General features: G+C 36.4%; 1 protein-coding gene and 1 long non-coding RNA gene across 8 annotated transcripts in view; one reads left to right on the top strand and one right to left on the bottom strand.

Annotated features, from left to right (window-relative positions):
* The window catches only part of KYAT3 (kynurenine aminotransferase 3), a 52053-nt gene extending 28748 nt beyond the window's left edge, over positions 1-23305 (bottom strand). For 2 of the 7 annotated variants that reach the window (XM_074266299.1, XM_074266300.1), the window contains exons 1-9: positions 23007-23305; positions 22208-22359; positions 13324-13424; positions 7861-7919; positions 6742-6886; positions 3289-3438; positions 1301-1387; positions 519-644; positions 308-428 (exon numbers count right to left, since the gene is read on the bottom strand). In XM_074266299.1, the coding sequence (XP_074122400.1) occupies positions 308-428; positions 519-644; positions 1301-1387; positions 3289-3438; positions 6742-6886; positions 7861-7919; positions 13324-13422 (787 nt within the window). In that variant the 5' untranslated portion in view covers positions 13423-13424; positions 22208-22359; positions 23007-23305. Of the gene's footprint in view, positions 1-307; positions 429-518; positions 645-1300; positions 1388-3288; positions 3439-5420; positions 5489-6741; positions 6887-7860; positions 7920-13323; positions 13425-22207; positions 22360-23006 lie in introns of those variants that run through there. The other 5 variants (XM_074266303.1, XM_074266305.1, XM_074266301.1 and 2 more) reach the window with 5 other exon arrangements.
* A 354-nt stretch (positions 23306-23659) lies between these two features.
* The window catches only part of LOC141541808 (uncharacterized), a 28686-nt gene continuing 27393 nt past the window's right edge, over positions 23660-24952 (top strand). The window contains exon 1 of the long non-coding RNA XR_012481905.1: positions 23660-23826. This is a non-coding gene — a long non-coding RNA (uncharacterized LOC141541808). The remainder of the gene's footprint in view (positions 23827-24952) is intronic.

The following is a 24952-nucleotide window of genomic DNA, read 5'->3' as shown; positions in this document are numbered from 1 at the left end:
CTTTTCTCAGGATCCTGTGTGTCAGTAATATGTCAGAAGTGGGACTTGCACCAAGCCTTCCAGACTTATCAGACCAGTGGTCTATATGCCACCATGCTGGTCCTCTACTGCATATACTAAAGTAAATCATTGTTGTGATTCCTGAATTGATAAAAAGGAGTGTTTACCCTACCCTACTGCTATTCTCTTGTATTTTTAAATGTTCAAGGTAAACAACCAATATCTGGATTTAAGAAATAGGTTAGCTGGTTGTTCCACACAGATCCAGACTTACTTTAAGATTATGGATCTACAAAATAATTAGTACCTATTTTAGTGTGTTTACGTCCAGTGTACACCAGCCATTCATAAACCTCATCACTGATGCAAATGATATCATATTTAATACAAAGATCAGCAATTCCTTGAAGCTCTTCTTTGGAAAATATCTAAAATATAAAAATATATAAAGGAATGTGTTACTCAATACACATAAAACGTATAAATTTTAGTAACTAGGGCAAAGAAGAAAGACTTACCTTACCAGTGGGATTGTGTGGAGTATTTAGTATAAGAGCTTTGGTTTTTGGACTAAATTTACTTTCTAGTTCTTCAAGATCTAATATCCATGAGGCACTGTTCCAATCTTTTCCCTTAGTAGGTTTCTAGGATATAAAGATGAAAAATGAAGATATGATTTAATTTAAAATACATAACTATTGTCACTGAGCAAATAAAAATTTTTAAAAATAAATGAAGAAAGCATTACAGAAAGTTAAGGCAAAGAAAAGTCTTATTAAGACGAACAAGGAAAATAAATATAAAATATTAGGTTATTGTCCTGCTTTAGTGTTCTAGGAGGCTTGATGTATACATTTACATTTGGTTAGAGGGGAGAATAGTTTGCTAACATCCCACATGTCTGCATTAGAATATGGGCTCCTGCAGGGAATCTACCTTAGCTTGGCTAATTGGCACCTTTTAGCTACAATTTTAGACAGTTGATATTATACTTTGCCTTAATTAGTTACTTAGTTAAGTGGGTGGAGATTTTAAGAAATCATATCATTCTTAAAGGGTCAAGTTTTTTGAGAGAAAAGAGCTCTATAAAACTACAAAGTATTTCTTAAATGTGAGCTGCTATTATTGCTTTTTGGTACCAGTTGTTGATAATTAAGGCCAAAGATCCAATAATTACTTAGAAGATGCTGTTCCACACTATCATTGTGCAGAATAACCACACAATCCTTTGGAAGAATGTTTTGGATCTCTCCCTGATGATTCCCCTGGTCTTTCATAGTTACCTGGTCAGCATACTCACAAGGCGTAAGGGGAGAGAGACAGGAATTGCTCCAGCCATCTTTATCATGGGCTCGTAGCAGTCAAAGAAAGGCTCAATAATGATCACCTGTGAAAGGGCCACACAGTAAGCATCATTTCAGCACTCTGGGACAGTTTCTGCAGCCATTGTTGATCCTCTACCTGCCTGCCTTCTCCCAAATCTATGTCCATTTTCCCTCCAGATCTCCTTCATATAATTTTCTTTCCAGGCCCAGGCCAGGTGCTAGCTTCTTTATGAAGTTGTATTCTTTCTTCCTTCACAAATTTTTTGCATGTTAGCACATAAGTTAATGACCACTGATCCAATCTCTTTGAAGGCAGTGAAAGTTTCACTTATATCTTGGTAGCAGTCCAATTGAGCAAGAATTTATTAATCATTAAATATCAACTATGCATCAGGCTACTGTGCTAGAGAACAAAAAATAAACATTCCCTGTACTTTCAGAGTTTAAATTCAGTTTAGGGGATGATGGGGGTGGACAGGTCAGACTCCTGAAGTTTAAAAAAAATAATATTTTTTCCAATTACATATAAAAACAATTTTTAATATTTGTTTCTTAAAATTTTGAGTTCCAAATTCTCCTCCTTCCTCCCTTCCTTCTCCCCATCTTCCCTGCTGCAGATGGTAAGCAATTTGATATAGGTTACACATGAGTAGTCATGCAAAACATATTTCCATATAAGTTATAGCATGTAGTCTTCTTGAAGGAAGCTAGGGATATCAAGAAGGCAATGGTGAGGAAGGAGAGCAATTCAGGTTTCCAAGGCCCAGAGGCCAGGGATGAAATGAAATCTTTGGGGAAGAACACTCAAATCAGTTTGACTGCAATATAGCTGAGGTGTCCAATTTACAGCAGGCCAAAAATGTAATGTAGATAGTTTTAATTTGTGGTTTTCTAAAACAACATGTAGGCTATCTATATTTTTGAGTTTGACACCCTGATGTAGAGTGCATGGAGAAAAAGACATAGGAAGATGAATGAATATCAGTAGTGAGGATCATTAAGTCAAGGAGAAAAATTCAGATGTCTGTATACAAATGCACAAAATATGAAAACATAGATCCTAATAGAAATGATAACATAAAAATCATAGACTTGATAAAATGGCATTCATGACTGGAATATGAGCATGAAAGAGTGCACATGATTCCTAAAGAGAAAATAAGATGATTGGAACAGTGGAGAAGCATTGCAGATGTAACCTGTCAACCAGGACCTTTTGCTTCTCTGCATCCCCTACTCCTTCTCTGGCACTCTGGATTCTCAGTCAGATCTAGTCTTGGACCCTTGCACATGACAGTCACTTAAAAATGTACTTAAAAACAGATAGTAGGTCAATGGGTATCTGTTTCATCATCATCTAATTATTTATACTTGTGCTTTATTGCTTTGCCTAAATTTCTGATTTTACTCAAAAATCCATAATGCGTGGCAGGTCAATGTAACTACTAATCAGAGTTCTCAAGTCTTTCAAATTAGTTTTTCTTTACAATGTTGTTGCTATCATAATCTCCCTCCCCAAACAAAAAACTGTTCCTTTGATTTTCCTTAAATTTCATTCTTTATTCTTTATCAATTAATACAAGTCTTCCCAGGTTTCTTTTGTCATTTTAATGTTATATTAAAATTTCATTATATTCATAGGCCATAATTTCCCAATTGATGGATATCCTTTAATTTTCAGTTGACAATAAAAAAGGAGTTGCCATAATACCAACTTGATTGTAAACTTCTGAAGGCAATGACTTAAGTGAATTACTAATCTTTCATTCAATCAGTCAATAAAAACCAAGTTATGTACCTATCTTGTATAATTTCCAGGATTTAATGTAGTGAAATATGAGGAGGGAGATTTTTATGAATTTTTTTCTCCATATAAATAAACTTTAAAATATGCCAAAGCAGGAAAGAAGGCAGGTATTAATTTGCTACATTTAATATAACAGAAACAACTCGGTAAACTTACTTCTTCTTCTTCATTAACTAATCCTTGTATAGCATTAAAAAGAGATCCATATCCTCCCACTGTCACTATTGTTTCATGATTTGGATCAATTGATCTGCCATAAAAATTTTCATATAGAGAAGATAAAGCTTGCACAAGTGATGGATGACCCTGTCCAGATCAAAGAAAAGAAATCTTAAATTTTGTTCCTTTCAGTTTAAATGCTTACACTTCTGCCAAGATAACTCATATTTAAAAAAATATTATAACACAACTAAAAATATACATTACTGAAATTACCATATCTCTGTGTACTTATGTCCAGTTTCTAAAGCAGTATCTAGTTTATCATCAGGGAGTAGATATTTTATCATTAAAAGGTAGCTGTCTTTTATCATTAAAACTGTCTAAGTCTGGAAAGATATGCTATAATATTTCTTAGAATGTTACAAAAATTATCATATGTAATAGTATTGTTCTATTATTGATAAAAATAGCGTTGAATGTGAATATAATTTGCATATATCAAGAGTTATAGTGCTCTAGAAATAGCATTAATTAGATGCAGAAAATTTTTTTGACCAAATAGAATATTCATTTCTATTAAAAACATTTGAGGAGATGATAAAGAAAAGGCAAGGATTCACCCGAGTTATCCCTCAAACCCTTCCAAATACCTTTAAATAAAGACTCTAAACAAATTTTAAAACAGAAAAACCCACAAAAAGATGGAGTGAAATGATTTTCCAGCCCAAGACAATTTAGAAGGTAGACAGGAACAGTCTGATGCAATAGAGGTGAGAATATCCAGTCCAGTGCAGACTCCAAAAGAGTTCCTTGAGCTGATGCGAAGTGAAATGTACTATGTTCAAAGTAACAGAAATATTTTAAGATGATTGTCTCTGAATGACTTAGATACTCTCAGTAAAACAATGATTCAAGACAACTCTGAAAGACTTAAGATAGAAAAAGCTATCCATATCCAAAGAAAGAACTGATGGTGTCTAAGTAAGAGATACTTTTAAACAATGAATCAGCAGCAGCAAGGTTGCTTCTCTAGCTCTCAGGCCACAAATAGTTAAAGGGGTCAAATAACTGATCAAAAGATGATTACAGAGGTCTCTTTGTTAGAACTGAAGTAGGACTGCTTCTTTGTTCAATACTTGAGTTTCTTTGTTCAATACTTGAGTCTCAGTTGTGGTTCTTCTGGGTTTCAGTCCCAATGTGAGAAGCAGCACACTACTACACTGGAGCTTGCATCCATAAAGGATCAGGGACTCTTTTCACAATTCCAGGGCAGAAAATAATACATGTGGTCACAAAGATCAGAATATAGGCCAGGAAAGTAGTAAACACAACTCTTATTAGGGAAGTACTGAAAACTGGAAACAGCTGCACAAAATCCTGAATCTTGGAACATCACTGCACATGTATAATCTGTATTGAATTGTTTCTATTCTCAATGAGGGGGGGTAGGAAAGAGAAAGGGAGGGAATCTGGAATTCAAAGTTTTAAAAAATGAATGTTAAAATTGTTTTTACTTATACTTGGGGGAAAATAAAATACTAATGAATAAAACAAATAAATATGGAAAGACTTACATGAAGTGGTGCTTAGTGAAGTGGGAAGAACCAAGAGAGCATTGTACACAGTAAAGGCAGTACTGTGCAATTAGCAACTTAGCTCTTCTCAGCAATACAGTGATCAAAGATAATTTCAAGAGAATTGTAATGAAAAATGCCATCCACATCCAGAGAAAGAATTATGGAGTCTAAATGCAGATTATGACATATTGTTTTCACTTTTAAAATTTTTTGTTTTTTTCATTCTCATGGTTTTCCCCTTTTGTTCTGATTCTTCTTTCATAACATGACTAATATGGAAATATGTTTAACATGATTGTACATTTATAGCCTATATCAGATTGTTTGCCTGCTTGGGGAAGAGTGAGGGAAGGAAGAGAGATATAAAACTTAGAATTCTAAATCTTACAAACATGAAAGTTGAAAACTATATACAATTACAAAAAAATACTATTAAATAAAAAAAATCCACTTGAAAGCAGAAGTCCAAATGTTTTTTTCTAAAAATGATAAATATTTAAATATCAGCAACCATGATTTATAAAGGGGTAAATAAGATAGAAGCCTTACCAAGTGAGAGCTGAAATGAAGCAAAGATGCCCATTATATCAGTATTATTCAATATTGTATTAAAAATGCTAAAAATTTCAGTAAGAGGAGAAAAAAGTGGAAAGAATCAGAGATCACACAATTATTATTATTATTATTATAAAACACTTTGTATACACATAAAGTCAGATGGGTAGCTATGAAAATATAATAAAGCCAATATGATAAAAATGACAATTATACCTAAATTAATGTCATTTAATTCATTCAATGCCATTCCAATTAAATCACTAAAATTTATTTTATTAAGCTAAGGAAATAAAAATAACAAAATGAAAATATAAAGGAAGGAGGATTGCAGTATTAGATTATTAGATATTATTAGATAAGGCAGTAATTATCAAAACTTATATTGGCTAAGAATATAAAGCTAGATGAGTGGAACAAGAGTAGACATATAACACACAATAATAAATTACAATAATAACCTTGTCTTTAATAAATGTAAAGATTTAAGCTTTTGGGATAAGAATTCACTATTCAGGTGGCTCAGTGGACAGAGCTCTGGGCCTGAAGTCAGGAGAACCTGAATTCAAAACTGGCAGCTGGTAATCCTAGCTGTGTGACTGTGGGGGAAAATCACTAATCTCTGCTGCCTTAATCCCCTGGAGGAGGAAATTGCAAAACAGTCTCAGTACCCCTGCTTGTAGATAGTTTTGGTGGGATATGACCCACAGGCTCACAAAGAGTCAGGCAAAACTAAATAAGTAAACTGTAACATGTGCCTGAGGTGGAATTTGAAGTAGTCTCTGTACAGTGGTACTGAAGCAGACAGAAGGTTTAGAAGGCTTTAAATCTAAGGATTATTATTTGTGACCTAAGCTAAACAAGGACAGTTAGAGTGTGGAGCCTAAGCCTAGGTCCAGCTGATCTTACTCCAAGGCCAATTATTTTTTCATTACATCATCTCTACACCTGAGATGTCTGTCACTATAAAAATATGAACAACAGTAACTAACACCTGCAATTCTTACAAGCAGCTATCATTATGTTAAAAGAGAAAAAATAATAAACAAATTAAGAAACATGAAAACTGCACTTTTTGACAATAAAATAAAACTATTAAAACTAAAAAGTATCTGGAAATATGATGAATTTATTAATTCAACCCCCCATATATTTAGTAGAATATTTTACTCTAATATGCACATTTTATAAAGGGGATGTTTGTGTTCCTTGTTCATAGGCTCCTACATTACAATGGAGTTATTTTGTTTACATAGAGTTCTCCTTTATGATCATACAATATGTGAGCTTGCTTAAAATGTTCTTAGATACTTACAAAGCCTCGAGTGTACTGATTCATTGAATCAATTGCTGAAACCTTGGCTAGCTCTTCTTTAATATGTGCAGGAGGGGATATATCTGGTTGGCCTTGGCCAAGATTCACAATAGAAGGATGTGCAGATAGGTTAAAAAATTCAACCCTAAGATGGAAAATAGAGTGTTGATGTTAAGTCAAAATTATTTAAAATAATCAATGTTTCATATTTTGGGTATTAAACTGACAAATTTTAATTGATTGTCATAATTAAAGAGAACAGTAGAAGAGAAAGAAAAAGGAGGAGCTGGGAGAGGTGACAGAGGTAGACAAGAGAAATTGAAGGGGAGAGCATGCATTTATTTGCTCACAAACTATTTATTAATGCTGCTTTTTTCTGACCAATTCTTCTTATAGCTATCCATAATTAGTTCAAAAATTATAGCATATACTCTGTAAATATAAAACAGGGTTATAGGCAAGATACCCCAGAGGTGGGTTGTCTCACTAAGAGCCTTACAAAACTAACTAGTAAGTGTGGCTAGATATACACAACTGTCTTACAACTGGGGAAAAAAGCCAACCCAAAGAATATGCTGATGATGGGGATATCATTGCCATCTTTGTACAGGAAGATCAACATCAAGCTAAGAGAGTGCAAGTTTGTGCCTGAAGTCAAAACATTTTAGAGTTCATTTGAAGATAAAAGTTTCCTGAACAATTTTTAAAAAACAACAAAATGAAGGCATGGTCTTGAGTTCTCTTGGAGTCCACTTTATGTCCTTTTATTCATGAGGCAGATATGACCTCCTCTTTATAATATCTATATATTTATATAGATATATGTGTGTGTTTGCACACACACACACACACATAAACATTAAAATTACATATTTTTTCAGGTAACTCATTAATGCTGTGAAAATTGACCCAAGATGAAGTCAAGATTTCTTATGCAGTATATTTTTAGTTTCTTCTGAGTATTTCTTTTTACTTTCCTTATATTTCTTAAGTTAGAAGATACTGATTTTATTCACAGATAATACCCCCCTAAACCTGCCCCCCATAAACCCCAAATAAGATAAAAGCCTGAAAACAATGGCAAGCAAATGGTAACATTTTATAGATTCTTATACTCACCACACATTACTACCAAGTCCTTCAATTCGTCTTGCATTTTTGAACTTTCCAGACAGTTTCTAAAAGATGCAAGCACACAAAGGGACTGTTTTATAATAAAAGAAATCAAAACATGTTCTCTTTCTGATAGGTAACTATTAGATGGCCATTAGATTATTCCTAGGTACAATTTCTTTTTTAAAATCTTTTTTTAAAAGGACCTAAGCTCCTATACACACAACAATCTACTATGCCCTTAAAATCTATTCTAGAACTCTCTAAATATCTCTGTAGGAATTTCTTTAGCCCTTAATCCTTAAAGGGGTCTGTTTGCTTGGTCCATGGAATCCTACTCAAATATAGATATTGTAGCATTTCAATGAAAATATATGCCCATCGTTATTTTAAAAATATGAAAACTTACCAATGGACACTTCATATACCATATATACATGCAAAGTGAAGCAAAAAATGGATACAATAAATTATTTATCTGAAACATCTGGATAGTGAATTAAAACACTGTGTTTGCTTCTATTATTTTGACAGTTGCCTCAATTATTTGTTTTCTTTTTAACATACCAATACAATTTCTAAACAACAAATCATCCCAATGGCTTTTCACAGTCAAGGCTGCTGGGTAGAGGCGCAGCTAGAGCTTTGGGCTTGAAGTCAAGGATATTTGAATTTGTAGTGCTGTGTGACCTAAAGCAAGACACATTCTTTCTTAGGCTCAGTTTCCTCATCTGTAATATGGGGATAAGACCACTTATTTCACAGGGTTTTATAATTGAGATAATACATACATAAATTGCTTTGAAACTCTTAAAAGCATCATATAAATGTCAGTTACATAAGTGAATTTTCTAGATAACCTTTTAAGTATTGAGCTTTTTGGTTATTTTAGATGAAATTCTCTACCATATGACAGATTTCCCAATCTTAGTAAACATAGCATGCCAAATATAAGTTAACCCTTTCTTCATGACTTAGTGTTCACGGTAATAAGCATCAAGTGCTGAATCGTGCTGTAACATATTCTTTATGAATAATGGAGCACTATGTAAGCAGAATTGCATTGAAGACAGAGACTGATATCCAAAGAAACCGGTTGTCAGGACTCAATTATTGATTGTCCAAACTTTAGAAAAAAATAATTCAGAGTAAAATTTAAAAGGTGAATGCACATTTCTTCCCTTCAGAGCCAATCATTGTTAAATATTTAATCAGCACATTACTATGTGTAAGGCCTTTCTTTGGATTCTCAACTCTTAGCACAGTCCATGGCACATAGAAAGTATTTGATAAGTGCTTCTTGACTGTTTTATTTGGATTGTGTCCTTTTTCACTTTGCTGTAATTTTATTTATTTTGTTAAATAGTTCCCAATAATTTTATTATTTTTTCCTGAATTACATGTAAAAACAATTTTTAACATGTTTTAAAATTTTTTCCACTTCCTTCCTTTCCTTTCCCATTCATTGAGAAGGCAAGGAATTTGATTTAGATTGTACATGTACAGTCATGCAAAATATATTTCCATGTTAGTCATGTAAAGGAAAACATATTTCCCTTTCCTCCAAAAATAACATCCAAAAAGAATAAAGAAAAAGCATGCTTTCATCTTCATTCAGACTCCATTAGTTCTTTCTCTGAAAAAGGAGATCATTTTTTACCATGAGTCCTTCAGAATTGTTTGGACCATTGTATTGCTGAGTCATTGCTAGGCGTTCACATTTGATCAGCATGCAATATTGCTGTTACTGTATACAGTGTTCTCTTGGTTCTGCTCACCTCACTTTGTATCAATTCATTTAAATCAAGGTTTAGAAACCAGTATTATGATGCAACTAATTCAATGTGCTGACTGTGTGAAACCTTGTGAAAGAAATCATTAGAAAACTCTCTTCTGAAGACTGATTCCTTCAGATTGCATTTGTGTTTCAATTCTTTATCTGTATAAGGTACAGTTCTAGATAGTGCTCATTATTTAAACTAAAAAGCCACAACATGAAAAATAGTTGAAAACATTTTTATAAATACCTTTTGCAATCCCAATGTAAAAATTGAAATTTCCAAAGAATTATGGCACATAAATTTAGTAATAATGCTGACCTTAGGTAACAAGATTTGACTATACCATGTATGTTTAATCTAAGCTTTTAAAACGTTATTTAAATATACACACATTTCAATTAAACTGATTTTCTTGGTAGTAATGTGTTCTTTATTTTATATATTTAAGCATGTTGTTCTGAGAAGTGGTTCAAAAGCTTCCCCAGATTACTGCCAGTGAGAAGGCACCAGGGCACAAACAAGGATAGATCAGATGGTCTTTAAAGGTTCCTTTCTACCTCTTAAAAGTCAGTAAAGTAAGTGATTTGAGTAAAAATCTTATTTGACTTCAAACTCTTGTGTTTGGATTCAATTATTTTTATCATGTGAATGTGTGCATTAGTTTTCCTTTTATGATTTTTTTTTAAACTGCACTTATCACTTTGTTGGGGAAGGAACTTCCTAAGAAGAAACTCTGCTTCATGTAAATCAATACTTTTCTGATAGCTTCAGTAGTCTTTGGGGTTTGTTCAGAGTACAGAAAAAGTCATTGATTTGCTTCACAGGCACAGATTTTGACTCTACACATGTCTTTAAATCCGAGTCTTTCTGACTCCAAAGATTTTTCTATCTACTATATCACCCCATCCCTTAATTTTATTTAATAGCAACAAAAATCACCTCTTCACTTGAATTGTCATCAGTATACTATATGGAAAACAAGCTAACTAAAGTGACAGTACTGAACTTTTCTTATGTCTATTCATTGTACATGTATATAGATATAAAACCATATGCCTATTTATTCTTAATTATAAGCACACACATGTAAAACATATAAGTATATAATATACCCACATATACCAGGATATATCCCCCCAAACCACACAGAGCATATGCCATCAATAAAATTGCCAGTATAGCCTTAATACAATATTTTAAAATGTAAAGGCTAACAATATTAGGGTCTGAAATGGTCCATTTTTGGCCAGTGCCTTTCAGTGGCATCTGCTGGCCACACGTGTGAGATCTTCATGAATGGACTATGTGTCTGTGTTTCATTTCCAGGAGCTGGGACATATACAGATGTGTCTTCTGTTGAAGTGTGAGAACCATACAAAAGAGCACACAGTTTGACTTTTCTATGTAGTTCACTTTGCTTCTATAATGTGTTTTAGGGTTTGAAGCATTACAAATTTGTGTTTGGAGATAATATATGTGAAGTGAAGTAGAGAGGCAGGAAAGTCATTGGTGCGTCTGACCTCTGAATTGTGTGTGGCCCCTGTCCTGGAACCTAAGGGTCTTTTTTCACTCCTATTCTCTCATCACCCTTTCCCCCTCAGCCATTTCCTCTATGTCTAAAACTTGGACTATTATTTATGAAACTAATTCTCAAGTCTGTAATTAAATTAAGTTCTAATTGATCAGTTGTTGGTAGGACATTTCCATTTTGGAATGCTGCAGGAGCAAGTTTTATGCCTAGGGCAAGAAGGTTGGTTACTAGGACACAATATGGATAAAACTCCTGACATTTTTAGACATTTAATGAGGAGAAAGTGCTCTTGCTGCTGGAATTCAGGTTGACAGGGGAGGAAAAGCTTCTGGGACAATACTGCCCAATTCTCTAAATTATCCACCTTGGAACAAAGCTCCAGTGGATCAGCCCAAGTTATGGTTTTGTTCCCTAGTACCTCAAGCCCAGAGTGATTAAAGTTTAACCATCTGCTTTCTCCTGTTAACTCTGGCTTTTTTTTTTTTTTTTTTTGCTATTTTTCCCCATTAATCCTGCCTCTCTCCCCATCAGCCACCAGATACTTTTCTGTTCAGAATGTCTCTCAAATTCATCCCTTTTTCTCCAGGCCCATTGCTATCAGCCTGGCTCAGGCCCTGTCTGCCTCTTGCATGCATCCTATTGTAGAAGTTTCTTAACAAGTATTCCTGCCTCTGAACCATCCAGAATATCATTATCAGATTAATCTTCCTCAAACATATGTCCAATCAGGCTACGCTTTTATTTAAAAAAAACAAGCAAAAATACCCCTACCCAGTTGGATAGAAAGTGAACAGAGTTTGGTATCTGAGGCATTAAGACCTGCCTCTGATCTATGCTGTGTGTATTTGTGATTTGGGCTTTAACCTCTTGTTTCTCTGGGTTACAGGTGGGAGAACAACTGCTGATCTGCTTTAGTGCAGTGAGCCTTGGATATCAAAGAGATCACTAAGAAGAGTCATTACTACTTGATTGCTTCCAGACTGGGAATTCAAGTAGTGATGAACTCTTTTTTTTAGACTCTAACATCTGGATGTTACAACCTGGCTTTTCAGCTTTAATTCGAAAGATATGACCTTTCCACCATTGCTCTGGTTCTACTACCTGACATTATCTGTGCTTGTTTGATTTCTCCTACTTGATTCTAAGTTGCTTGGCAGTAGGGACCATGTCTTATCACAGAATCCTAGGTCCAGAGCAGAGGGATCAAACACATGGCCCATGCATCTTGCAACACTCCAGAGTTTAGCCTGAACCAGATTAAAATGTAATTGAGAAACACTCAACAGAATAAATATAAATGCAATAGAAGATAATGTTCTTATGTGGTTTTCAAAATCAATATGTAGCCTGAAAGATTCTTATGAACCATTTAATGGCCTCCTCCCATTTCTATTTGAGCTTTACACCATATAGTTAGATCTACAGTTAGAAAGGAATTCAAGAGACTATCTATTCAACCCTCTCTTTTTATAAAGAAATTGAAGCTTAAGGAGGTCAAATAACAGGGCTGGTGAACATCAGAGTTAGATTTGAACTCCTGTCTTGAGCCACTGCCTCCCTGAGGGATTTGTTTTCATATCAAAGTTTCCACAGCAGTGCCTCATGATAGATAAGCTGTCAATATAATATAAGTCATCAAAAATTCAATTCAAGTGACCAAGAAAAGTGGATTGGAATTGATTCGTCAATACAGTAGCTATTCCTACACTCCTAGAATAAAATTATTTCCTGTGCATTTTCTTACAATGAGGTCCTGTACTGACCTGCTGTCTTACTAGTTTTATATTTTTAAATTATTTAAAAAAAATAATTGTTAATTAATTAATTTTAATTTAATTAATTAATTTATTAAAATTAATATAATATAACAAATTACTTATAATAAATAATAAATGTTTGTATATTTAATGTTTACACATTTATTATTATATAAGATATTTTATATTTGTTATTATATAATATATAAATATAATAAATATTTGTATAAAATATAATAAATAAAATAAATAAATTATTATAATAATTAATTAAAATTAAAAATATTTAAAATATCCTAATGGAATATCCATATGTATCATCTGCAGATGGCTGCATCTTTTCTTGCCAAGATGAACCATGGATAAACTAGGTAATTTATAAGTTATCAGCAATACATACAGCAGAAGTAGAAAAATGAGGGCATCTTGAAGCACAAATGATCTTCAGTAGTTCTGCTTTATTGCTGAGAGAGCAGAGACACCTTTGAATTAAAAACATATCTGAATGATAATTCATAAAGAAGGGAAAAAAAGAGAAAAATTAGTATCACAAGTTTAAGAAAGAACTACCTTAGCAATGTATAACTATTAATTTATTTTATAAAATAGGTTTAATATTTCAGGAACTGTGTCTCTTATGTCCCCCCTTCATGATATTATATCTTTATACTGGAATTATCCTGGTAACTTTCTTTCATCTTAAAGACACAAGTCTATACATACATGAATATTTTTAATTCACAGGTCAGGAAGGCAAAACTAAACATTTGACAACATTGTCACAAATAAAAGTCCTTTCTTTCAAAAAAAAAAAAAAAATCCAGGCTATTATATTCTAGGGATTGTTCAAAGCATAGAGGCATTAATGCATCAGTCTTTGATTTAAATGCAACCCATATCAGCAGTAAATAAAGGTATTACAAATGGCTATTCAGAACTTATAAGGAGAGAGCTGGTCTTCTCTAAACAAAAACACAGAGATCAGATTATCTCAAAGGAGAGCCTAGTTACAAATTATGGATGCGTGTTGAACTTGCTTTCTAGTTGTGAAGTTAGCATGATCAGTCATAGTTACAATAGTAAGGGGAAAAAAGCAATGTAAAATTACATTATTATTTTGCCTATTTAGAAGAAAACTAGAATTTCTGGCTATGTGTTCACAAAAAAGGCTTGTCATCAAGTGTAATCCTGACATTATACTCTCAAATGGGCTGAAGTCCCTGAGAATTATGTTCCCTAAATTTCCAGAGCTGAAACAACAGCAGCAGCAAAACAAATTGAGTGTGCCAAAATAAACCCTAATGCTGCTGCTTCTTCTTGTTCAGTCCTTTCAGTTGTGTTCAACTCTCATAACCTCAATTGGGATTCTCTTGGCATAGATACCACAGTGGCTTACGATTTCTGAGGCCAGACCTGAACTCACAAAGGATGAGTCTTCCTGACTCAGGCCCAGAGCTCTGTGATACTGTTAATAAGATAGCAAAACCAAAAGTTTTTGTGAAGATTCCCATTTATATATGAGTTGGATTTACAGACCCAGAACTCACAAGATCCTGTGAAAAATGATTTCAAATAGAGCTCCCCTGCAACCCCTTTGGATTCGGTGCAAGGAGAGGGAGTTAAATGAGGTCTAGTAGGAATTTACAGACCTGAAAACCTAGACTGAGAAGTTTATTATGAGGTTTGGAAGTAAGGTTAAAAGTCTAGTTAGTAAAAGGTGAAGGTAGAGCTAAAAGGGCACAGGAAACTGTGTTCCAGTGGGCAGTCTCTCCTTGGTGCCAGGCATAGTATTGGCATGTTTAGACCCTCTGCCAAGAGAGGACTCCAGCTTGGCTCTTTTATAATGAGAGTTTAGCTTAAGGGGCCTGTGGGTGGAGTCCCAAGTTGGCTCCTCCCTGGATTTTGAATTTGCTAGGTGGGGGATGGGAAACCTGAGCAGATCATTAGAATGGGGACTGGGACAGCCCAAGTTGGCTCAGATCCAGTGGGAGCTGGGACAGCCCAAGTTGGCTCAGATCCCAAGGCGGCTGAGAGAGCCTGGATCTTCTATTGGAATTCAAAAGGGTGCTTTTGACCAGGATTTGTGAAGCAAAGGTCCTAGCTTCTTGAATTGATAATGCATCAACTAGGAGGGGCTGGGAATCAGAAAGAAATAAATCAATCTGAAAGGACTAGTTTTTTTAAAGGGACCACAACGCACATCATTACCACCTTATCACCCTGAACTACAGTAGTAACCTTTTGGCTGGTGGTTTTGCCTTGTCTCCAACTCTCGTCCATCCCACCTCAAAGCTGCCAAAGTGATTTTCTTAAGTGCAAATCTGATTTTGCCATTCCTTTTTTCAACAAGCCCCAATGGCTCTCTATTGCATCCAGGATAAAATATAAATTTGTGTGTCTTTTTTTTTTTTTTCTGAGACAATTGGGGTTAAGTGAGTTGCCCAGAGTCACACAGGTAGGAAGTATTAAGTGTCTGAGGCTAGATTTGAACTCAGGTTCTCTTGACTTCAGGGCTGCTGCTCTAATCACTGTGCCATCTAGCTGTCCTGTGTGTCTTTAAAGGCCTTTTACAACCTCACTCCAACTGATCTTCCCAGTCTTATTATATCCCCCCTCTGTTTCCTAAACTGTCTGGATCTGCTATTAAGCTTTCTCTGTATTCTATTAACTCTTCACTCCATTTACCATCTCCATGTCTTTGCACTAATGGTCTCCCATGCTTAGCATGTATTCCATCATCTTTAACTCTTGGAATTCCTTAGACACCATTCTCTGTTAAGAGGCCTTTCCTGATGTTCCCTTATTAGGATCTCTTTTGTGTAGTCTGTATTTTGCTGTAAATATGCTGAATTCCAATAGAATAAAAGTTCCTTGAGAGTCAGGATTTACTGTTTTCCTTTTTTGCATTTGCATTCCTAGTGCCTAAACTATATGCATGTATATTAAAAGCTTTCTTTTACAATTCTAAGAATATTTTAATATTTCCCCTTATCTTTTGCCTTGACTAGAGAATGTCTTCACACTCTCTCCCATGAAAGGTTCTGCAGAATGTTGCTGATTGGTAAATCTGTGCTCCAGTCAGCTGTTTTCTTAGCATGCTAGTGAATCTCTTTTAATCTGGCTTTCCTCTATTTGAACTTCAGTCACCGGACCTCCACTGAAAGTCTGATTCTTCTAAAAGTTTTATTTCTTTTGGTTGACAGAATTTCCTGGCAATTTGGTGTCAGAAATAGGATAACTAAGATACAGAGTTTGTGAAATGATCAGATACCTGCGACAGCTAGAGCATATATAAAGTAAATTTTTTGCCTGTGTTAATCTCCCCGGGTGAACTATATTCTCCTCCTACTCATTGGACACAAATCATTTTCTTCAAATTTCAATTGTCTGAAGGAGAGAAGAATGAAACACATAAGAAAAGATATGGAGGCTTCCAAGCTCTCAGCTCACAGATGGTAAAAGGGTGGAACAATTGGTCAGAATGGGATTGCAGGGGTTCCTTTGCTAGAATTGGGTATAGTTCTCTGTTGCATTGCATATATTCAGATCTGGTTGCAGTGCTAGGAAGAAGAAAAATACTAGCATACTAGAGCTTGGAGCCAGAATTAACAGTTCCAGGGCAGAAATGAGTAATTGTGGTTAATCACAGCCCAGAGCACTGTTTATGATACTAGTAAATATATCTCTTCTTAGATCATGTCACTTTGGAAGAAAGCCCTAAAACTAACTCTGAAAACAGTTGCACAAAACCCCTAAAGATTGGAGAGTTCCTTTCATCCCATGGAGCAGAGACTAACTTTAATACAAAGTTGAAAGTCAGGATGTAAGCTTGAGAAAATGTTCAAAAAATAAACAAAACAAACAAAAAAAGATCCTAACTTTACTATTGTGACAGGGAAAATCAAAACACAAATTCAGAAGACAACAAAGTCAAAACTTCTACATCCAAAGCCTCCAAGAAAAATGTGAATTGATCTGAGGACCAGGAAGAGCTCAAAAGAGATTTTTTAAGAGAAGTAGAAGAGAAACTAGGAAAATAAATTAGAATGATGAAAGGAAATAATGAAAAAAAGAATCAATAGTTGATAGAGGCACAAAAAATACAGAAGAAAATAACATCTTAAAAACAGAAAACAAAGAGGCACAAAAATTCACTGAAGAGAACTCCTTAAAAAGCAGAACTGGCCAAATGGAAAAGGAAGCCTAAAAGCTCATTTAAAGAAAAATTCTCTGTATTTTTTTTTTTTTTTTTTGGTAAGGCAATTGGGGATAAGTGACTTGCCCGGGGTCACAGAGAAAGTATTAAGTGTCTGAGGCTGTATTTGAACTCAGGTCCTCTTCACTCCAGGGCTAGTGCTCTGTACACTGCACCATCTAGCTGCTCCCTGAAGAAAAATTCCTTAAAAATTACAGTTGGGCAAATGGAAGATAATGACCCCATGAAACATCAAAAAACAATAAAATAAAATCAAAAGAATGAAAAAAAGTTTTTAAATGTGAAATTTCTCATTGGAAAAACAACTGATCTAGAAAATAGATAATTTAAAAATTATTAGACTATCTGAAAGTCATAATTTTTAAAAGAGCCTAGATATCATCTTTCAAGAAATTATTCTTAAAAAAAACCCTGCCCTGATATTCTACAATCAGAAGGTAAAATAGAAATTCAAAGAATCTACTGAAAGCAATGCCTAAATCAAAATTCCCAGGATTATTATAGGCAAATTGCAGAGCTCTCAGGTCAAGGAGATAATATTGCAAATGGCCAGAAAGAAACAATTCAAATATTGTGGAACAACAGTCAGGATAACACAATTTTTAGCAGCTTCTATATTACAGGAACAGAGAGCTTGGAGTATGATATTCCAGAAGGCAAAGGAACCAGAATTACAACCAGAATTGTTGGTGAAGCTATAAACTGATTCAGCTATTCTGCAGAGCACAGTGGAACTTCTTAAAAAGACTATAAAATTATGCATATTCTTTAAGCCAGCAGTACTACCACTAAGTCCACATCTCAGAGAGATAAACAAACAAACAAAAAAAAGGACACACACACACACACACACACACACACACACAAATATTTATAGCAGTCCTTTTCTGGTGGCAAAGAATTGGAAATTGAGGAAATGTTTTATCAATTGGGGAATGTATGAATAAGTTGTGGTATATGATTGTGATGAAATACTATTATAGCATAAAAATGACTAGCAGGATATTCTCAGAAAAAAAACAAAACTGAAGACTTACATGAACTGATGCAAAGTGAAGTGAGCAGAACCAAAAGAACATCTTACAAAGTAACAGCATTATGTGATGACTGTGAATGACCTGGCTATTTTCAGCAATACATTCATCTAAGACAATTCCAAAGGACTAATGATGAAAAATATCATCCATCCCCAGAGAAAGAAATGATGGAATTTGAATGAAGATCAAAGCTTACCTTTTTAAACTTTTTTTTTCTTTTTTTTTGTCTCTTTCACAATATGACTAACATAGAAATGTTTCACATGACTGCACATGAGCAACCTATAACAAATTTCTTGCCTTCTCAATGGAGGAGAAAGGGAGAGAATTTGGAAGTCACGATTTAAATGTTAAAAACTGTTTTTTATGCGTGGGAAAAAATGAAATACTAAATTTTTTTCAAGTGACAGAAAGTATGATTCAGTTTTTTGTTGGCTACTGCTTTGTAAGAAAGCTGCTTCTGTGGTGTGAGCTGTTTTAGCGATAAATCATTGACCAATGATTGAACTATTCTTCTCAAAAGCCAAATTTCATTCCCAAGAATTTTCTTAAGGAATTTTGTTTAATTGTTATGTTTTACTCTTCATGACCTTCTAGATTATACTATCAATGGTATTTTCTTGGTAAAAATTCTGGAATGATTTGCCATTTCTTTCTTTACTGGATATAGACAAAGATGTTAAATGACTCGATCAGGGTCATAGAACTAATAAATATTTGAGGTCATATTTGAACTCAATCTTTCTGATTCCAAGTCTAATACTCCATCTATTAAACCATCAAACTGCCTCTTTACTGTTTTTACTGAGACAATTAGAGTTAAGTGACTTGCTTAGGGTCACACAGGAGGTGTTAAATGTCTGAGATCACATTTAAACTCAGATCTTTCTGCTCTATCCACTGTGCCACCTAGTTGCCCCACTGCCTCTTTTCTTAAGGAAAGTAAACTACAATGGCTGGATGCAGTAACCACTTTTATCTGAACAACAATAGGGATAGGACTAAGACTTAATTCTGAATTCTCTATTTCTTGAATCCTAGAAAAATCCTTCCCCAGTCAAATTAGCAGAAACAGTCATCTGTTGGGCTGCAAGAATGCATGAATGACGGCCAGTGATTGCATGACTGAGTGGTGAAGTCTGATCCTATCTTGAGGTGAGATTCTTATAAGCCTGAAAATAGATTTGAAATTAGCTCTTCTCACAAAAAAAGTTCAGGGTAGTCAATGGTTCCCTTTTGAGCCTGAGAAGAGCCTCATTACATTGATCACATACAGTCCTCCTGAATGTTAGATATCTATGTAAACTCTCCTTCTGTGTATTGTTTGTTCTATGTAATATAAAGTAATGCAGTCAGCACTATCTGTATTCTGTATCCTATTAAGTCCAGCTGAACTTTTCCTATGGTCTGATGAATGGGGGGGGGGGAAGTGATAAGCATGAGAACTTTTCTACCAAAAGTTTTGAAGCTTTCCAAGGATAGTTCATTTTTGTGCTCTCAAAATTGGAATGCTTTACTTGAGGAAATGAGAAAATGTCTATGAAGTTTGAAGTTTCCATTCTAATTGGAAAAAATGAAAGTTTTACAATGGCTTTGCCATACCTAAGTGGGTTAATTTGTGAAGGAGAGATTTAATGGGGTGATGAGATTAGTTCTGAAGATGGTACAAGACATTATTTGGAAGCAGAGATGAGGCCTTGAGAAAGGAACAGTATTGGGGGGAAAAGTGGAACATGGAATCACTAAGTAAAGAGAAGCACAATTTCATGATTTTCAAGGTTCAGTCTGGAGTTAATTGGTATGTTAAAAAGAGATGAAAGAAAGTAAGTTTGCTCTGACACCCTGTAGACTTCAAACTCAAAGGGCATTAAGTATGAGGGTACTCTTAAGGGTCAAAAGTTATAAAACTGCAGCTCAATTTTGATTCCCTATAGCAGAAATAAAGAATCGCTTCCCCTCCCCTCCATTTTAATCCCAACTAGGACACAATACAAAGTCCTCATTTTTTGTCAGCCAGGGCTTCCTATTCTTGGAGAATTTCCTAGCTTGTTGAATTAACAATGAGAAAGAGTCTATACTATGTGCCAGGCAACGTCAAGCACTTTACAAACTGATCCTCAAAACAACTCTGGAAGATGATATTTTTATCCCCATTTTACAGTTGGGAAGATTGAGACTGAGAAAGGTTAAGAGATTGGCTGAGGGTCATTCAGCTAGGAAGTATCTGAAGTTAGGCTGGAGCTATAGTCTTTCTGACTCTAGGCCTAGTGCTCTGTCCCCAGTAGAATCCCATTGGAGACACTGACTGGAGCCAGATTGTGAATTCTTTAAAAATTAAACAGAGGAGTCTTTTATCTAAATAAACAGAAACATATGTTTTGTTGAGCAAAGTAGTGAGGCTAGAAATTTGGGTAATGGACGATAGTGAATACGAATCAGGGTAACTGAAGGATGGTGGTGCTCTCAAAATAAATTGGGAAGAGTGGGTATGTCTTGGGAGAATGATAATGGGATATTTTGAACCTGTTAAATTTATCTATGGGACATCTAGTAGGAAGTAATCAAAAGGGAATTAGTTGATTAAAAAGGAACTAGAATGCAGCAAAGAAATTAGGAATATATAGCACTAGGAGTCATCTGCATAGAAAGGATAATTCTACCCTAGGAAACTGATGAGGCCAATGTATGAGAGACTTTATAGAGACTCAACCACTAGTGGTGGTTTGGGATACACCCACAGTTAAGAGGATGGAGCACTTATGGACCTGCAAGGGAGAATCAGGAGGAAGCACACAGATTATGTATAATGTGTGCTGCTAGGCAGTGGGGATTACACAAAATGAATGGCTATAATAAAATAATTAGAAAAACTAAGGCCAGATAGTACAAACCAATTAAAAATGAGCAGAATGGACTCCAGAGAAGTTAAACATTCCATTTCTCTGCTTGCTCAGTAACAAGTGGGGCTCCAGCTTGCCTCCATATTGGCCAGTTTGCCTGCAGTTCATCAGAGCTGAGAACAGCAAGATTATCATTCATTTGGTTAAATTCTATTGTTTTTATGTCTGACTTTTTGTGACTTATTTTGATGTTTTCCTGTTAGAGATGCTGGAATGATCTATCATTTTCTTTTCCAAATCATTTTACAGATGAAGAAACTAAGACAGAGGTTAAGCAATCTGCCCAGGGTCACACAGCTAGGAAGTATATGAGGCTGGATTCAAATTCAGGAAGAGGAGTCTTCACTGTGCCACCTAAAGCTAGCCTAGATTTGGTTAAATACTATGCCCCAAAGAGTTAATATTTTATATTTTATATAATAATTTTATTATTATACCCTTTATTTCTCTTAGGAGAATCTACACTTGGCTTCCTTCTGGCAGACCATTCTTCCTTTTCCTACACCAGCAAAATAACTGGCACTTGGTAAGTGAAATAAACCATTTATTAAGATTGGCCTCTAGTCCCTTCTGTATAGGGCTGGTGTAGCGTGCAGTCTCCAGAAGCTGCGGATCAGGCAGACAGGCTGGGAGTTGAATTTCATTGGTAGAGGGATTTCCTGCATGAGGAAATTCCCTCTAATGATGCAGGTTGGTATCTCTGGTATTTATACCTCTATTTTCACAGAGAAATTGATTTTGCAAGGGGTACATTGTTTTAAAAAGCCACAAATTAGATTTTTAATCTAGTTCTGGGCAAATTTCACCACTGAAGCACAGAACACGAAGAGTTTAAATGGTTCGTCGAGGCAATGTCAAAGTCAGAGCTCTCCCACTCTTCCCTCCCCAGTTTTCACCCAGCCCGTAAATCACTGTTTGCCTTAAACTGAGACCTGGGAAAGACCTTAAGTTAGGAAGGCTAAGGTCGGCCCCGTCAAGCATCTTTACTTTAGCCTCGCCAATGGACTTCGGTGACCAGAGGCCTTGGCGCAGCTCTGCATCCCTTACATCCAATTCACATGCACCAAGCCCTCGCCGGGACGCTCTCCAACCCAGAAGAGCACAGAGCAGCTGGACAACACGCATACTTACTGTGGAGCGTGTTTAGAGGCAGACAGGTGTTCTGAAACAGCCAATAAGCAGGTAACAAGGCTAAGTGTTCGAGCTGGCCCGGACCTGTCTCATCCCAGACGGCTCCGGCTCCGAGTCCGCTTAGCCTTGCATTACTCCCTCCCGGAACTCCGCTGCAGAAATACGGACCATGACTGTTATTGCTACCCAACCAGCCCAGCCTTCCCTCCCAGAGGTCCTGCTCCTTTATGATTCTCCGTGACCTTGGGCAAAAGCAGCAGAGCCTGGGCTGGCCCTTGCTGGCACTGGGCAGAGCGGGCAGCTCCAGGATCGTCCAGAGGGGAGCACAGACTTCTCGGGGTTATGTCTAAAGATGTCAGTGCGGTACCGCCCCTTGCTGCCCCCCAGCTCCAGAGCCCTCTCCACCGGCTCGAAAGCCATTCGATTCGATGGGTCCTGGGCAGCCTGGGGGTAGGGGCGCTGGGATCCAGGATCCGAGAGCCTTCGGAAGCCAGTTAGTGTCACATCTATGCCGCTACCCTTTCTCATTTTACAGACGAGTAAACTGAGGCGCAGGGAGGTCAAGTCCCGGGACTCCGCTAGGTCTCATTTTCCTCCTCTAAAAGAGGAAAAGGGCTCCTTTTCTGGGGGTCGCAGCTAGACCCGGGGCAGCACCGCAGGGGGCCAGAACAGGGAGTCCCAAGCGGACCGGAAGGGAGCGGGTGCTCTTCTCCCCACCCCAGGCCTCAGGCCTTTTTTGACCCCTCCCAAGGGTCGTTCTTCATTCTCCTAGGAGGGGGTCGTAGAGGTGAGGACTCACAGCTGCGGCCACCAACGACTCCAACGCTTCCCGAGCAGCCCCGCCGCGAATGCCTGAGAGGGCGGGGCCTCGTGTAAGAAGGATAAGGAGAGGCGGTCCTAGAGGGCGGGGCCTCATTGGAGAAGAATAAAAGGGCGATTCTAGGGAGCGGGATCTCACGTAGATAGGTTAAGGGGCTTCTAGAGGAGGATTTAATCCTCCTCGTGTGAGGAGATTAAAGGTGAGTGGTGGTTTTAGGGGACAGGATACACGTAGGGTAGATAAAGGGCCGTCTGCGGGGCGGGGCCCGTGTGGGGAAGGGGCGAGGTCCAAGGGGGCGTGACCTCTTGTGGGGAGAATAAAGGAGGTGGGGAGGGCGGAGCCTTGTGTGAGAGCTGTCCTACATAGGTAGATAAAGGAGAAGGGTCTGCAGGGGCGTGGCCTCGAATGGGGAAGGGGCGAGGATCCGAGGGAGTGTGACCTCATGTAGGGAGAATAAAGGGGGCGGAGGGAATGAGGCACCTTAAAGAGAATAAAGGGCGCGGTCCAAGAGAGCGTAACCTCTTGAGAGGAGAATAAAGGAGGTGGAGAGGGCGGAGCCTTGTGTGAGGAGGATTACGGGAGCTGTCCGAGGGGGTGGGGCCTTACGTAGGTACTTAAAGAGAAGGGTCTGCGGCGTGGGGTCTTATGTGGGGTCCTCTAATTGGTGCTCAAATCTCTCATCGCCCCTGCCCCCAGCCTTTCCCCGAACTGTCCAGCCAGTGACCCTGGCTGTTCACTGTGGAGGACCCTCCACCCACTGACAAAACCAAACCAAACCAAACCAAACCAAACAAAACAGGTATCTGAGGTGGGGGGAGGTTAATAGAAACCTTTCTGATATTCCTCCATTAATTTCGACATAGAAGATGATAGAAAATTGATGAGACAGTGAGCCAATCTGGGGAAAAGAGGAAAAATGATAGTTATTTTTGGTTATGAATGGCCAGAAAACCCTAAGATAAGGGATTTAAAGTATGCATGCTAAAAAGGATTTCAAATTATAATACCATCATGTAATTGGACTTACTTTGTAATTATTTTAATTGTATTTGTCTTGCCATTTTGTGTGTACTTGCCTCTGTGTCAGCAGAATGTCTGTCATATTTGTGCTGTGAGCAAGATTCTGTTATCTTGAAAGATTTTGAAGGTAGCCAGAAAGAAAAACTTATAAGAGGTGCGGTTAAGAAAAACACTGGAAAAGATTTATTAACATTCCTGACTCCCATCTTAAAAGAAAAACAAAACAAAACAAAACCTGACCTTTTAAGGTTAAAGTTGTTGTAGAACTGCTAAAAACATTTTTGCACTTGGTTGAGATTAATGGTTGAAATTAATCACTAAGTTGGATGGCAATTAGTTTAAGGTACCACTCTAGAATTTATTTTAAAGAAAAAAAATGGTTTTTATTTTTAAAGATTTTAAGGCTACATTTTATTTTGCTTCCCTTGTTTTTATTTTTTTTTTATTTTTATTTTTTTACTGGTTTGATTTTCTTGTGCAGCACAATAATTGTATAAATATGTATGCATATATTGGATTTAACATATTTCTACCATGTTTAATACGTATTGGACTACTGGCTATCTAGGAGAGGGTGCAGAGGGGGGAAATTTGAACACAAAGTTTTGCAAGAGCTAATATTGTAAGAGCTAATAATTATCCATGCATGTGTTTTGAAAAAAAAAAAAAAGCTTAAATTTAAAAAATAAAGATTTTAAGGATTACTACTTCTAAGGAAAAAAATGAGTATATCTTATGGAAAGTTTGAAAAGAACTTTAAAATTAATTGTTAAGATTGATGATTTCAAAGGAAATAGTTTCTTTTGAGATTAGCTCAAGGGCCTCACTGAGGAGAAAGTGTGCTGCTGAACAAGTGGGTACTTAAGCAAAGAAATCCGTTTATTGATCTGAGAACTGGGTTTATT

The sequence above is a fragment of the Sminthopsis crassicaudata genome, chromosome 4, assembly GCF_048593235.1.
Source record: "Sminthopsis crassicaudata isolate SCR6 chromosome 4, ASM4859323v1, whole genome shotgun sequence".
NCBI lineage: Eukaryota > Metazoa > Chordata > Mammalia > Dasyuromorphia > Dasyuridae > Sminthopsis > Sminthopsis crassicaudata.
This window is presented reverse-complemented; position numbering and strand designations above follow the sequence as displayed.